Source organism: Oryx dammah, unplaced genomic scaffold (genome assembly GCF_014754425.2).
Source record: "Oryx dammah isolate SB20612 unplaced genomic scaffold, SCBI_Odam_1.1 HiC_scaffold_29, whole genome shotgun sequence".
Lineage (NCBI taxonomy): Eukaryota > Metazoa > Chordata > Mammalia > Artiodactyla > Bovidae > Oryx > Oryx dammah.
In genome coordinates this window covers 77,585,254-77,602,500 of record NW_024070213.1, presented here as the reverse complement: position 1 = coordinate 77,602,500, position 17,247 = coordinate 77,585,254, and the positions used below count along the sequence as shown (strand labels likewise).

The window sequence follows — 17,247 nt, the reverse complement described above, 5'->3', positions numbered from 1 at the left end:
TATACCAAATTAACTATTGAACATTTTAGAGTATTAAAGTATTAAAGTTTTAAAGCCTTAGGTACAAAAGTTTTAGAAATTAACTATAGAGTTTATTTATTCCTACTATTTGAAAGACATCTGTTATCAGAAAATTGAATTGAAGTTCCAAGATAATTGTCACAAAATACATGGGTAATTCAAGGCAAGCCTCTCTCGAAATCTAAACTTTGTAGTAAAAAGAGATGGGAACTGTCTACATGACCTCTAGGACTAATTCTAGATTTGAAATTGTATATTCCAGCTTTAAGATAAATGCAGGTATTTCATGTAGCTACTCTGAAGAAGTTAGAAGGGAAAAAAATGCAATTTTAGTGCATGATTTTCTAATAACAGGGCCATTAGAACCCTTTTATCTCAGACAAAGAAAATGTTTATTTCATATTTTTTTAAGAAATAGTACTAATGAATCTGGAACAACATCTCCAAGTAAATGGTTCAAAATTAAGTTTGTCTGGATAGCAAAGAGAGTGTGCTTTGGATGTGCACTCTGCTAACAGAACATCTGGAAATAATAAATACCCAAGGGCATTTTCTGTAGAAAAGACTTAGCCAACTATTATGATTGTTTAAAATATGGCAGTATTATTCAGACTAAAAATTATATTGCCAGCTTCCATCAGGTTATTTATTTGACCATATTAGCTTAACTTAACCAACACAGAATTTAAAAGTGAGCTAGTCATCAACCAAAATGACCTCTTTAAGAAAGAATCTGGTAACCGTGTCATTAGGCCAAGTAATAAAAACTTCAGGGGATTACATCAAATAAAGATGACATCTTACTTACATCCATTTCAATTCTGCAACTGTATTTTGGCATTATAAATAAAGTAGAAATATGCACACACATAATATTCTTGTCTAAATAAAAATCTACATAAAACCATGCATGTAAGCTTCTAATATAACAATACAAACTTCACTTGGGGATTCAATAGTTTGCATAGTTTTGTATTATCCACTTTAACTTCAGTTATTCTTTTTCCAAAACATTTCCAAATTTCACATAGCATAGGTTAGTATTGAGAATCAGACTAAAAGTTTCAGAGAATCAAAGTCTTTTTATTTTTTGTTTGTTTTTTAATCTCAGCCTTGTATTAAGAAATGTTGTTTAATATGGTATTTAAGATATAAAAATGGGGGAGCAGATATGAAAAGAATAATCAGGACTACACTTTCTATTTTTTCAATTTTAGTGACAAACATTATGTTCAGCCAGGTGTCAGGAGGGTGCTAACAGTTGGTAGCAGTACCAAGGATATTTATAATACAGCAGAAATGCCACAGAAAGTAGTAAAACACAGATGTCAAAGTCTAATTTCTTGCTTTTGTGGCCTAATATTATGGTCCATTTTTGAATATTGTCCAAAAGTTCACTCATAAAAGAGAATTTAAATTTGGCAAGCTACATAAATGTGCCCAAAAGTGCTGTCAGATGAATCCTGAGAAACCTTTCCTTATAAATGACACTTTTTTCTTTTAACTGAAAAGCATTAAGTCCTCTAGAAACATTTTTTGCTAAAAACAACAGGGCTATTGATGTGCACCAAAACTTACTTGATGAAGCAACCTGAATTACACTTTTATGGTACCTATTAAGTACAACCTTTATTACAAAAACAATAACAAAATGGAAATTTGTATCAATCATCTTGATTTGGTTTCTTATATAAGCCTAAAAACAGCTGTTTTTTTGTTTATTTAACTAAAAATAATTTTAGACTATAAAGGTCTTTTAGCTATTAAACAATTTGTTTGAGTTCTAAATCCCCTTGGCTATCTCATACATACCTGTGTTTTAAAGTTTTATTCTGAAATTGCCCCTTTCACTAATACAATATTATTTTAAATTGAGGTCAGTGTGTGCTCTAATAGAAAAATAATTCACTAAAATTATCTACAAATTACTTTAAATGTCATAATACCAAGGATGGTATTACAATCTCTTATAAAAGTTATCTTCATTTTTATATTATATTTTTATCATATCATTTTATATTAGCTCTAGCTGGGGAATATTTCATCTTATTTTGTATCTATTTTTTTACTTACTGTTGATACATAGGTTGAGTGGTTCTTGATTAACTTTCGAGTTTTTGAAGCTGATTATCTTCCTTGGTGTGATTTAGTGCTTAAAGTTCAGTTGTGCTAAAATTGTATGAGGGTGAGAGAAAACCAGCTGGAGTTAACTCTTTTCTCACCACCTGAACCGCCTTCTTCCATTCCCATAACATTCCTGTCCTTACATCAGAGCTCCCTTCCTTGACTTCTAGCCAAATATTCATAAGTGTTTTTTCAATCAGTTATTGAGACTTCTATTTGGTTTGCACAGGATAAACTGGAGGAAAGGAGGATCTTATTATCTTTCTGAAACACATTTCTAATGTTCTTTATCCATTCTATAAACAAAACAATATGACTTTCAAACCATTTTCCATGAATTCTCTAGAACAATAATTTCTGAAAACCATTTAAAGACCACTTTATCACAAGCATTGTGTGGTTTTATTAATAAAAGAGACTTGCCAACTCAGGCCAGGTTTAAACATTTGGCTACTCTGGAATGGTATAATTTGATGCCCTCCATAACAACATTCTTTAAAAATATATCCAATACTTATTTGAAAAGAATACAGTAACGCATAGGGGAGAAGAGTGAAGGAGGGTTCTGGGTAAAGAAGCAGGCAACACATTCCCCGCTACTGCCTTTGGTAATTCAACCCTGGTCCCAAAGCTACAGCCCTACTTGGTCCTTCCCAGGCTTGGATCAGCTTCCTCAGAAGGCTGTTTAGTAGCTGCCACTTGTTCAAACATGACTTCTGGGTATGCTGTGATCTACGCTTCCTAGTAATATTATGCTATTTTTGAAAAAAGAGAAAACATGTACATATTTTCTTTATATTTTCAGTGTGTTTTATGTTTATTGATTTTTTTTGTTAAAAATTTTTGGAGAAATAATACATTCACATGCAATTGTGAATATTAATGAAGGAAGGTCCTGAATATCCTTCATTCATTTACTCACCACAGCAGTTTGCCTAACTAAATATGTTAGCACAACCAGAAAATTGACATTGATACTATCCATCAAACTTATAGTACAGATTTCACTAGTTTGTGTGTCTGTGTGCTTGTCTATTTCTAAGAAACTTTTAGCTTTATCACATGTGTAGACTTCAGTGACTATGACCACAGTTAAGATACAGAACAATCTCATTATAAGGATTCCCTGCACTACATTTTTATGGCTACAACCACTCCCCTTCTTTTAATCTCTTTAAGTCATAACAACTGATAATCTAGTCTCCATCTCTATAATTTGCATTTCAAAATTGCTAAATAAATGGAATCATAGAGTATGCAAATTGGCGGCTTTCCGTGCAGCATTCACTTGAGATATATCCAAATGGCACACATTAATAGATTATTATTCTTATTGCTGAATAGTATTCCACAGTACTAGTATACCACAGTTTGTTTAACCACTCTTGTGTTTAAGAGCATTTGTTTCCAGTGTTGGACTGTCATGAAGAAAACGGCTATGAATGCTGTCCCTAATCTTTTCTTAATTTGTCTGTAATTGTTATTTAACCCATCTAATGATTTATTTTAAATTTCCAATGATTGTTTATTGTTTGTAGTTCTTTTTCCCCCCAAACTGCTTCATTTCATAGTATCTTATTTCCAACTCATATTTATCATTTCCTCTCTTATTTGTCTAAAGATTTGGGCATGATAATTTTAATTCTTATTCTGATGATTAGAGTACCTGATAGACTCTAGACTTTATTGTTTTGTTTTTAATCCTCCCTGATTCATTTTTATGGCTTGTCATTTTTTACATAGTTCAATATTTGATTTATCTAAATTTGTTGGAATCCTAAAGGTCTGTGTTGAATGCTCACTATTTCAGAGATGGTATTCCTTTACATTTGCCTGGGCTGTGATGAAGGATGTTTATTGACTTATCTAAAATGTTTTGTGTTTCTAGTGAGTTTTTGGAACAGTGAATAAACATTTCACCAAAAAAAATTTTTTTTTCATTTCTTTCAATCAGGGCAGCTTGAATTCTATATATTGGGCTTCCAGGACAACATTGTTTAAATAAAGGTTGCTTTTACAAGAATAATGTCTACACTATAGAAATACTAAGAGAAATATTTCCAAAGTGAAAGGATAGAACTAGTATAAAAGGCAGTTTGGGACATCAAAGGTGAAAATTACATGGCCAGTACTAACTCATAACTTGAAATTGTTTGTATAACTGGAGAAATAGGCAAGGTGTGTCACTTTTATGGTCTCTTTTCCTTGAGCATCTGTGGACTTAACTAGTGGGTAAAGCAATTGAAGTTCTACAGGTTTTTACATGTAAACATTTATGACTGCTACAAAATGACAATGGCTTATATTTGATTATTGGTCCATTTTCTATAAATTGTTTTCAGTTGACAACAATTGCTATTGTCTTCTTTATTTCTCAGTTCTACCAAACATTGAATGGATAAGTGGGGAAGTGAGTTATCTCTGGGTAAAAAAGTCCTACAAAAGCAGATCTAATGTTATATTTTCCTTCAGCTATGTGTTCTTCTATATTTAATTTCAGTTTTATATTTAGAAACATTCATATTTAACTAATTCACTGCGTCCATTCTAAACTCAATTTAAAAATGATGCTGAAAGGCACAAGCTTACAATACATTTTTAACTCTTATTCAAATTACTTTCATCAGGCTTTAACTGCACAACCATCCATCCAAGCTTGCAAATACACACCACACACACACACACACACACACACACACACACACAGAATATATATAAGGGGAATACAAAATTTTCACTATGTATTCATTTACTGCAAGAGAACATAGGCTAAAAGATCCACATTGTCCAAATTATCCCTGAATATTTCTACTTTTGTTTAAGTCTTCTGATAAGGCATAATAGTTTATGTACTAAGATGGATATATTGTCAATATTTTTTCCTCAGTGATCATAAGAGGAAATTACCTTCCCCTCTAATCTGTTCACTGTCCCTCTCACAGCACTGACATTTTCATAATTTTAGAAACTTCAGATCACTGATATCTGAGTGTGAATTAGTACTGTGTGTGTACATTAGTCACTTGGTTGTGTCCAACTCAGAGACCCCATGGACTGTAGCCCACCAAGCTCTTCTGTCCATGGAATTCCTCAGGCAAAATGCTGGAGTGGGTAGTCAGTCCCTTCTCTAAGGGATCTTCCTGACCAAGCGATCAAACCAGGGTCTCCTGCTTTGCTGGCAGATTCTTTATCATCTAAGCTGTTGAGCATTAACTTACCTCAGATTTAGCAAGCTCTTATATATTGTCTAATATATAGCATGGTTAATATATTTATAGACAGATATATTCTTGAAAAGTTGAGAGAAAACTGATTGAAAGCAATTTATAATCTAAATGTGCTATTAGACCTCACTACATAAAATTCATTAGTTTTTTATTAGCATGAAGTGAAAAATAATCCCTTGTTTTGTTTTTTTGAGAATCTTGGTCTAAATGGGGTAAAAAGAATAATAGATTAAATTCCTTGGTCTTTTAGCTAAAAGTGGCCTTTTGGGTCTTTGCTGGCTATGGAAATTTAATGAAAGTGATAAATTCTCTTCTCAGGACAATCTAGATACTCATTGAATTTTCCATTTAACTTCAGGAGATCCATAGGCCACTTGAAGCCTATCCATGAATTCCAGGTTATGATTTCCTAGACTAAATAAAAAAACATAATGAGGTGGGTAAACAATATTACTAAAGTCATACTATGTCATTACTCATCATTATTTTAAGAAATAAGGAAAACCTTAATTCTATATTCCATGATATAAATATATAAATCATATCTGAAGGTTTACTTTATATATATTTTTGACACAAGCTATGCAGAAATGCATCTATTTGAATTTAAAATTTTTATTGATGCAAAATGAATATCTTATATTATTAATAATAGAATTTGGAGAATGATTATAGCTTAGACTTTTATCAGTGCTAAGACTGTGAAGAAAGCTGAGCACCAAAGAATTGATGCTTTTGAACTGTGGTGTTGGAGAAGACTCTTGAGAGTCCCTTGGACTGCAAGGAGATCCAACCAGTCCATTCTAAAGGAGATCAGCCCTGGGATTTCTTTGGAAGGAATGATGCTAAAGCTGAAACTCCAGTACTTTGGCCACCTCATGCGAAGAGATGACTCATTGAAAAAGGCTCTGATGGTGGGAGGGATTGGGGGCAGGAGGAGAAGGGGACGACAGAGGATGAGATGGCTGGATGGCATCACTGACTCAATGGATGTGAGTTTGAGTGAATTCCGGGAGTTGGTGATGGACAGGGAGGCCTGGCGTGCTGCGATTCATGGGGTAGCAAAGAGTCAGACACGACTGAGCAACTGAACTGAACTGAAGAAATACTTTTTATCTGTGCTGTGCTGTGCTTGGTCACTCAGTCGTGTCTGACTCTTTGCAACCCATGGACTGTAACCCACCAGGCTATAGATTTTTTAACATTCTGTTACAGTGCAGGAACTCAGTTTCCATTGTTTTAAGTTATTTTTCTTAGAGCTAAAAGGCTTTAGAAGTAAAAACTTATATTTTCACATAATAACTGCTATACATTTTTATACTGGTTTTTACTTTCATAGAAAATACACACTATGATGATTATTAATTACTTAGTATGAGTGGTCAAGATTATTAATATTCTTCGACTATATCTGCAAAACTTATCCTTCTCTCTGCATACCAGGAGTTTACTGCAATGTTGATGGCTCATCTATAAAGAATATGCCTGTCAATTCAGGAGACAGAGGTTCGATCTCTGGGTTAGAAAGATGCCCTGGAGAAGGAAATGGCAACCCACTCTAGTATTTTTGTCTGGGAAATCCCATGGACAGAGGGGCCTGGTGGGCTACCATCCATGGAGCTGCAAAGAGTATGGCACGACTTAGTGACTAAACAACAACATCTAAGTTATATGAAGACACTGATGTACATACATTATAATATAACCCCAATTGTGATAGGGCTTCCCAGGTGGTGCTAGTGGTAAAGAACTTGCCTGCCAATTTCAAGAGACACAAGTTTGATCCCTGGGTCAGGAAGAATCCCCAGAGGAGGGCCTGGCAACCCACTCCAGTATACTTGCCTGGAAAATCCCATGGACAGAGTGCAGACTGCAGTGCAGTGGCAGGCTGCAGTCCATAGGGTCACAAAGAGTTGGACACAAGGGAAGTGACTTAGCATACCTATTGCAATGCTAATAGTAATCATTTAACATGCAAACAAAGTCAATTAAATGCAAACATTGGCTATTCTTGGAAGTGGCTTAGCAGCAAGTGGTCTGACTACTAAAAACAGTGAATAATTCCTCTCCCAGATAACTCTCAGAAGATGTCCAAGAAAACAAAATACTCTTAATGGAAATATTGAACTTATAGGAAGTTTATTTAACATTTTGTAGCCTCAGAGTTTAATTAATTTTCAATAAGGGTTGTGTGTAATAAATACCTAGGTTTATTTGGATGAAGAAATTTCAGCTAGACTTCTAATACTCTACTGAAGAATATATTTAACTGAAATAAGTGTTTTCAATATTTTCTGAGTGAGACTGGGGGACTCCATACTACCTTTGCTCTAGAGGAAAATGCAAGACATGTATGAGATTGAGTGAAATTATATTTTTGATCTGGATTTAGTATGGGTAATATTACAAACCATTTGTATCATCTCATTTACTAATAATTTATCTGATTATGCAAAAATGGATGAAAAGTACAATAAAAATGGTCAATAAATATTTTAGTATGAAAAGTGTAAAAAAATAAAAATTTTAACATGCCATTGAGACAGAAGGAAAAAGAGAACTATGAAGCTATGAAATATAATTCTGCAGCTCACTAAATATTATTAATAATAAAAATGCATATGTGAATTTCACAACATAGTAGAGGAGATAACTCATATGTACAAATTGCTATAAAACTCATTAGAGAAAATAGTTCTTGTTACAGAGTTTAGAAAAGAGGGCTAATATTTGGGACATCAAAAAATGACTTATGAGTTTTGTACTTTTGAGCCAATCTTTGAAGGATGGAGGGCTTCCCTTGTGGCTCAGCTGGTAAAGAATCCGCTTGCAATATGGGAGACCTGGGTTCAATCCCTGGGTTGGGAAGATCCCCTGGAGAAGGGAAATGCTACCCACTCCAGTATTCTGGCCTGGAGAATTTCATAGACTGTATATATAGTCCATGGGGTCGCAAAGAGTCAGACACGACTGAGCAACTTTCACCTCACCTTGAAGGATGGATAAGACTTGGGAAACAAGCAATGAAAACAGGATGTGGAAGGAATGTTGTGAACCAAGGAACAGAGGTAAAAATCTTAGGATATTTCTGTGGACTAGTTGGTCAGCAGGAATGGTGAGAGATTAAAGCTAAACAGGCTGAGGTCACCACACAGTATGGAACTTCTCAGGTGCTTAGCTAAAAAGAATGGTCTTCATTCTTTAGACAGTGAGTGAAGAGCAAATGAATGATTTTAAATAAAGTGAGGCATGTTTTGAGCTGGCCTCACAGCTATACAGCAGAGATCAGTAGCAAAGTGGTGGGATTTTCAATAAACATATATTCAAGCACATTCTCAATCATTTATAAGAACAAAAGCACAGGTTTGAAAATCAGCAACAAATAGAAACATGATACCTGTAAAATCATTTTTTATTCTAAGATGATAGTGGCAAATGTGTTAACAATTGAGGTTATATATTATACAGAGTGAAGTAAGTCAGAAGAAAAACACCAATACAGTATACTAACGCATATATATGGAATTTAGAAAGATGGTAACGATGACCCTATATGCGAGACAGCAGAAGAGACACGGATGTAAAGAACAGTCTTTTGGACTCTGTGGGAGAAGGCAAGGGTGGGATGATTTGACAGAATAGCATTGAAACATGTATATTATCATATGTGAAACAGCCCAGGTTCAATGCATGAGACAGGGTGCTCAGGGATGGTGCACTGGGATGACTTTGAGGGATGGGATGGGGAGGGAGCTTGGAAGAGGGTTCAGGATGAGAGACACATGTACACCCATGGCTGATTCATGTCAATGTATGGCAAAAACCACTACAATATTGTAAAGTAATTAGCTTCCAATTAAAATAAATTAATTAATTAAAAAAAACAATTGAGGTTATAATAAACATCATCAGTATTTTTTTTCCATAAAAGATTAAAAAAGGAAACATGCTGTTCAAACACAAAAAGTATTAGCAGAAACTGAGAACTTCTGGTAAGTACTAGTTTAAAAGCACAAACATTTAGTAGGAGGTATGTGGTATAAGTTTCTAGAAGATATGTAGTTAGTAAAACAAACAAAATCAGTTTTGTTTACTACTTGTCTGGCATAGATCAGTCTGAGGCATGGGTGAAGAGCTGTTCTCAAAGATCGAGACTCTAAATATATAAAATTCGTACCAGAGTTACCAGAAAATTGTACATATTTATGCAAGTCAAATAGCTTTGGTTTTATGATTCTAAAATGTCGAAACTCTTACCTCGCACAACAAGGTCAGCAGAGGCTGAAGAATTGTCTACAATTGTCTGAGCAGTGCACGTGTACCTCCCAGCGTGTTTCAGCTGGGCATTTCGGATGAGCAGCTCCCCATTGGAATCCAGCTGTCGGCAAAAACAGCAGTCATTCAAATCAGTAACTTTTTCACCAATTAAGTGGTATTTTGTATATGAGAGGCACATTTTCCCCTAAAAAAAATGAAACTATTTTCATTAAAAGGCATCTCTTTTGGATGTGCTGACAGTGTGTTCTTATGTTACTTAAACCTCTGGTCTTCAGCATCTGAAGTGGAAAATAGAGTGAATTACTTAAGGTCCATTTTAGCTCTAATGTCTTTCAGTTCAGTTCAGTTCAGTCGCTCAGTCGTGTCTGACTCTTTGAGACCCCATGAATCGCAGCACGCCAGGCCTCTCTGTCCATCATCAACTCCCGAAGTTCACTCAGACTCACGTCCATCGAGTCAGTGATGCCATCCAGCCATCTCATCCTCTGTCGTCCCCTTCTCCTCCTGCCCCCAATTCCTCCCAGCATCACAGTCTTTTCCAATGAGTCAACTCTTTGCATGAGGTGGCCAAAGTACTGGAGTTTCAGCTTTAGCATCATTCCTTCCAAAGAAATCCCAGGGCTGATCTCCTTCATAAAAGTCTTTAGCATCCTATTATTCTTATAATCAGAGGTCCTTCTGAGAAAACCCACAGGATGAAACTTGATGTTGAATATCAATGAGGATACATACATGCTCTTTGGCTACGAAGAATTATTAATTTCAAGATGTGTCACAGTCCATTTTACAATGATAATGAAAGTGTGTAGAAAATGTTAAAATGGACAATTCTACTAACATGTTCCATTTGGGCCAAAATATAAGCTCCATGTGGGGAAGGATTTTTGTCTCGTTCACTGCTCTATGCTCAGTGCTTAGAATAGTGTTTAACATATATTTTTTGAAAAAGACTTAAAGGAATTTTGCTTGTGAATGACAAAGTACCATTTCAATGCAGTTTCTAAAAATAGCTAATATTTATCAAAAGTCTCCTCTGTACAGCTTTTCTCATTCCATTCTCTTCTGTGGACAGTTCTATGAGATGAGTCCTAACTTGTACATTTTATTAAAGATAAAAGTGAGACAGAGCATCCAAGTAATTTAACTATAGTTAACTTTTTTTTTTGGTTAGGAGGAGCATAACATAGTCCATGCTCATTATCTCCAAATATCCTCTTAAAAGACAAATATGGAAAATTCAATTTTTAAACAGATATTTGGTTTTCCCACGAATCCAAAATATTGATTTACTATTGTGATCATAGATATCCAGATAGATAAAAGGATGAAAAACTAATGGTTAAGTCAGTTTTTCATGAAGGCATTGTTTCTTTTATATGACATACTTGCTAATTTTAAATTTTGATTATTTAATGACTGTATGTGTAATGAATGCTCTGCTTTACCATTGGTTCTGCCAGTGGGCGCTTTACATATTAAATTTCCTGCTGGTCTTAGAAAGTATGTGGGTTGCAATCTTTGCTTGATTAATAAGATTAATTAAGAATTTAGTTAATCTGAACAGATTGATTCAATTGATTGTAACAGAATAGTGCTATCTCCATATAAATATCTGGTCAGTGGCCACACATCTTATTACTTGCTCTTAGCCAGTTTCAGTAAAAACACAGCTAGAGATAATACAATTTCATGTTAGTTGTAGATCTTCCTGCCTCTTGAGGTCTAAATTGGGTAAAAATCCAGATTTCAAGATTTCTGTGCATTCCTAAGGTAGGGGGTTTCTTTGCCTCCGTTCTCTTGTCCATTTATTTATTTATTTATTTATTTGCCATACTAAGGAGCCTTGGACCAGCCCTTTCTCTATTTTGCCTTGAAACCTATTAACACAATGTTTCCCCTAGTATAGTAGGTTTACAGGAGAGTTGAAGTTCAAGGAATTGGTTGTATCCCATAAAGTAGAGCAATTATCATCCAATATATATTCCTATTCTTAAAAGTCCTATAGGTCATTAATTAAGGATTTCTCAGTGACCTTTACTTCTCCCAGTTCCTTGCCATCTTGTTGGTGTTTGTTCCCAGTCCCATAGCTTACCTTTCACTGCTCTTTCTTGTTTCCTCTAGAAACAATCAACTATTCTTCTTTCCTTATGTTAAGCTGCTTAATTCTTGTGTGATTGCTTGCATCCTGACCATACCTAATTATCAAAACCCGACTTTCTGTTTTTAGCTTTTGCCATTTATTTACCTCTTACTCCTCCATCCATTTCAAGCTGGTCCCTGCTTCTTAAACTCATTTTGCATGATTGACCTTCTGTCCCCCCAAACTCAACTTTTCTTGTCATCTGTGAGAGCACATTTTCCAGAAATTTTGAGAAAACTCTCAACCCGTTCTCTTCTTCAGTTTCAATTCCATCATATGAATTATTGAATTTATCCCTTTCTCTTCATCACCATTCCTCTGCCTTTGTCCAAGCTACTAATATCTGTCACTGAACTACTATATCCTATTTGGTCATGACCTCCACCCCAGCCCCATTTATTCTCTTCTCCACTTGGCACCCACAGTGACCTTTTAAAAATGCAAATATGATCAAATTATCCCTTTCTATAAAAACAAACAAAAAACCTTTAAAAATATTCCCCTTCTTGGAATAAAAGCTGTAAGTGTTATGATGGTCAACCTGGATCCATTCTCTAAATTCTGTCCAATATTCCAGCTCACCAAGTGCCACTATTTCACTTACACTCTGCTTTCCAGAACATTCCCTTTTTAGGGTTTAATATATCTTGTTATCTCTTATCTCTTGTTCTCCAAAGTGTTTCCTCTCCTGGATTTGGTCCCCTTATATCCTACCCTCTCCCCACCTTCACCAAAATAACATTTACCCTCCCCCACCAGAATCAGTTCAAGTCATTTCCCTAAGGCAGTCTTTCTACTTTCTGTTGTTATGTTTTGCCATAGCACAATTTACTTAATGTGAAATTATATATCTCATTTCAGTAAAATATTTATACAATTATGATTAAAGTTGGTTTCCCTGAAGGAAAAACCTTTCTTATTTTATTCAGCTTTGTATCCCTGTGTTACTCACATACAGCTGTATGTGCTGTATCTCTAGGACCAGCACAGCAGTGCCAGGAACATACGACCAAAAGTACATCATCTGAATGGACAAGTCGACATGCTTATTAAGACTTCTGACATCAGATCTTGAGATAATATGTACTTACTTTTTAGCTACAAGCCAAAATGGCAACCCACTCCAGTGTTCTTGCCTGGAGAATCCCGGGGACGGGGGAGCCTGGTGGGCTGCGGTCTATGGGGTCGCACAGAGTCGGACACGACTGAAGCTACTTAGCAGCAGCAGCAGCAGAGTTAGGATAGCAAATTCAGGAGCGTGGTAAGCTGCAGTCCATGGGGTCGCTAAGAGTCGGATACAACTGAGCGACTTCACTTTCACTTTCATGCATTGGAGAAGGAAATGGCAACCCACTCCAGTGTTCTTGCCTGGAGAATCCCAGGGACGGGGAAGCCTGGTGGGCTGCGGTCTATGGGGTCGCAGAGTCGGACACGACTGAAGTGACTTAGCATCACAATTGCCGCATTTTGTAAGCACATGATGAGACTTATTTTGGTGTCAGGATGAAGTACACATTCTTGCTACTTCCTTTCCCACTTCCTGCACCCCAGTAACTTACACTTTACTATGTGTTCTCTTTTCTACAGACCTTTGTTTACATATCGTTTCCATTGCCTGAATTCTCTCATTTCCCACTTCCATCACTTGGTTAGCTTCAAGTTGTTAGCTGCTCCTTTCTATTCTGGAATCCAAAGTCCCAGTTAAGGAGTTGTCCCTTGTATATTTTCATTGTAACTATTCCTTTCTACTCTAATTGCAAGGAGAGCCAACCAGTCCATTCTGAAGGAGATCAGCCCTGGGATTTCTTTGGAACGAATGATGCTGAAGCTGAAACTCCAGGACTTTGGCCACCTCATGTGAAGAGTTGACTCATTGAAAAAGACTGATGCTGGGAGGGATTGGGGGCAGGAGGAGAAGGGGACGACCGAGGATGAGATGGCTGGATGGCATCACTGACTCAATGGACGTGAGTCTGAATGAACTCCGGGAGATGGTGATGGACAGAGAGGCCTGGCGGGCTGCGATTCATGGGGTCGAAAAGAACCGGACATGACTGAGCAACTGAACTGAACTGAACTGACTCTAATTGTTTAGCTTTTAATTTCTTCTACTAGATTGTAATTCTTTGAGAAAGAATTTAGGACTTATTTATTATTATATACAAATTACATATTGTGATATCTGACATACAAGAGGAATTCAGCCAATAAATATTGCATAAATGAATTAAAAGAATTATTATCTACAATGTTTTTAATAAATTATTTTAGTAATCTTGTGATTTTTCAGGTAAGATAATGATCACATTATAAGGTAAAATAGCTGAGTTAAGAACAACTGTTGCTGTCCATATTCATCAGATCAACTGTCAATTAATATTATATTTCAAATTATTTGTAAACTAATTTCATGAGTAAATATAAACATTTTAGGAATAATATGTAAATTTATAGAGGAAAGAATGCAGTTGACATATAAGAAAATGGACACCTCTAAGTTATACAACCACCTGTATCTGTGGTAGGGGCTTCCCTGGTGGTACAGTGGTAAAGAATTTGCCTATATTGCAGGAGACATGGGTTCAATTCCTGAGTCTGGAAGATCCCTTGGAGAAGGAAATGGCAACCCATTCCATATTCTTGCCTGGAAAATCTGGTGGACAGAGGAGTCTTGCAGGCTGTAGTACATGGGGTCTAAAGAGTCAGACAACTTAAGAATTAGACAACAACGACAACATCTGTTGTAAAGAATTAAGCCTACCAAAAAAAATATAATTAAGCCTTTACAGATTCCAAATTTGTAATGCAAATCACAAATTTACAAAGAGAGGTTTGCCTTTGCCTCAGCTTCTGGAAGGTAATCTTTAGTATCTTTCTTTGCCTGGTTATCTTGGGTCATACTAAACAATTCTAATCATGTGGTTTAGGGTGGCCATTAGCTGCAACTGTGTAATTTTAGAGTAGGGGCTGGCCATGCCCAAAAGATGAATATTGTGACTTCTAGTAGCAGCTTTGCTGCTGCTGCTGCTGCTAAGTCACTTCAGCCATGTCCGACTCTGTGCAACCCTAAAGATGGCAGCCCACCAGGCTCCCCTGTCCCTGGGAGTCTCCAGGCAAGATCACTGGAGTGGGTTGCCATTTCCTTCTCCAATGCATGAAAGTGAAAAGTGAAAGTGAAGATGCTCAGTGGTGTCCAACTCTTAGCAACCCCAAGGACTGCAGCCTACCAGGCTCCTCTGCATGGGATTTTATCCAGGCAAGAGCACTGGAATGGGTTGCCATTTCCTTCTCCAAGTAGCAGCTTTGAGTCATGTAGTAACCATCAACCTAGAGATTGAGATTAACTATTATATTTGGGCAGTCAGTCAATGCCATATGATTAAGCCCCATCTAAATCTCTGGACATCAAAGCTCAAGAAAGACTCCCTGGTTGGCAATACTCTGTGCATACTGCCACACACCAAAGTGATATAGTAACGCATCTTGATTCCATGGGGAGAGAACAATGGAAGCTCTGTGTTTGGTACATCTTATGGACTCTACCCCATGCACTTCTTCCCTTGGCTGATTTTAATCTGTATGTTATTCCACGGGGTAGCAAAGAGTCGGACACAATTTAGTGATTAAACAGTCGGACACAACTTAGTGACTAAACAGTAGCAGCAGCATTCAGGTAATAATTATAATCATAAGCATAATAGCTTTCAGGGAATTCTAGAAAATCAAAGCTGAGGGTAGTTTTGGCAACTCTTGGAACTTGTAGTTGGTTTCAGAATCGAAGATTGTCTTGGGAACTTGCCCAACTTTGTAGCTGGCCAATTCCTCATAATCAACTCCTCATATTCCTACTAAGTAGAATTCAAGTAAGAGAGGAAGTAAATAAATATTATTTTATTATTTATAACTCTTTAAAAATATTTGAAGTAAATACAGAGTAAAATTGTGTATATGGGGAAGGTAATAATAGAAGAGTTTTTCTTGAGCCATCATAGAGGCTAACTGGCATGTATTTTTCAAGAAAATTCTAGTGAGAAAAAATAATGTAAAGTAACTATAAAGTAACTATTTTTACTAATAAAAATAATCAGTCACTATATATTTATGACAGACTGATGTATTTTTACATCCTTAATAGACTGAATTTTGACACTAAATATTCAGTAATGAAAAGATACTAAATAAAACAGTTTAACACTATTATGACACAAGATAATAGCTATATTTGAGAAACAATAATGTTTGCATGAAGTGAAAAGCACTTAGCTCTATTATATGCTTTTATTATGTGAACTCACTACTTTGGTTGCTTCACATATCTAATAAAAGATAATCCTGTTGTTAAACTCTGGCTGTTTCAATGAGCTATGTGATTAGATTGGAATTAACAAAAATAAAACACTTCAAAAATTAATTTTTTAAAAATTCAACCTTATAATAAAAAAATGAGGGCAAAAATAATTTTTAAAAATTGTGGAACCATAACCCTTTGTAAAATACTTGAATGCTATATACCTAATAATCTTCTTTTAATGAAATTGCTATAATTTCCTTTCCAAATCTCAGTTTGAAGCATATGGCTTCTTTATATTCACCTACTTAATTCTGAGAGGAATAATGTGGTCATATTTTTTTATACTTTACACATGCAATGACAAACACAAACTATTTTATGTCTTAAAGTATCATATTAAAGTTATACTTACTGAATCTTCAGAATTAACTCCTTAAAAACTTTTAACTAAACTATTCTAAAAGTTTAATGCTAAACTCATTTTAAATGTCTGCCCTGTTTCAAACGTTAGGACTTATGTAGCTAATGATAGGTCTACTCACATAAAACAATAATAAGGTACTTTAACATTTTTTCTCATTTGGTCTATTTTTGGTGAAGGTGTGGTATTGAAACACCTCAAAAGGAAAGCAAAGAAAAAATATAATATATCACTTCCAATAGAGTTGTGTATGGACAAAAGCTTTGCTGAAGCTTTTATAAATGATGCTAGCGCTTTCCATACCTCAGGAGAAGTTGAGGTTCTCAGTGGTTGACAGAACGCTTACAAAGCAAGTAAAGATCATGGATCTCAGCACATTCTAGCCACAAATTAGATACGAATGCTCTCTATGTTTTCACTACAAACCACTGCTTGGCTGAATTACAAAATGCTTCCCTTCATATGAGGAGGGTTGAATCACATACTGGAAATTGTGATAGCACAGCTCAGGGATGTTCCAAAGTGTATATGTGGTTTACCACTGAGAAATTTCCCAAGTTTAAGTCAAAAGACTTCCAAAATATAAATGTCCATTCCTTCCTTCCCCCTCTCCCATGAACTAACTTTGAAAAATTATTCCTGTAGTGTAAATGAATCTGAATTACTAAGTTGTATTAACAAATTCAATTAACCATAATGAACAAAGAAATATGCTAAATGGTATGTATATACAAGGTCTGAGTAA

At 35.6% G+C, this 17,247-nt stretch overlaps 1 protein-coding gene across 4 annotated transcripts in view; it reads right to left on the bottom strand.

The window, feature by feature from the left end:
• The window catches only part of CNTN1 (contactin 1), a 422,969-nt gene that overhangs the window by 116,023 nt on the left and 289,699 nt on the right, over positions 1–17,247 (bottom strand). For all 4 annotated transcript variants that reach the window (XM_040233499.1, XM_040233501.1, XM_040233502.1 and 1 more), the window contains exon 15: positions 9,630–9,750. In XM_040233499.1, coding sequence (XP_040089433.1) covers positions 9,630–9,750 — 121 coding nt within the window. The remainder of the gene's footprint in view (positions 1–9,629; positions 9,751–17,247) is intronic.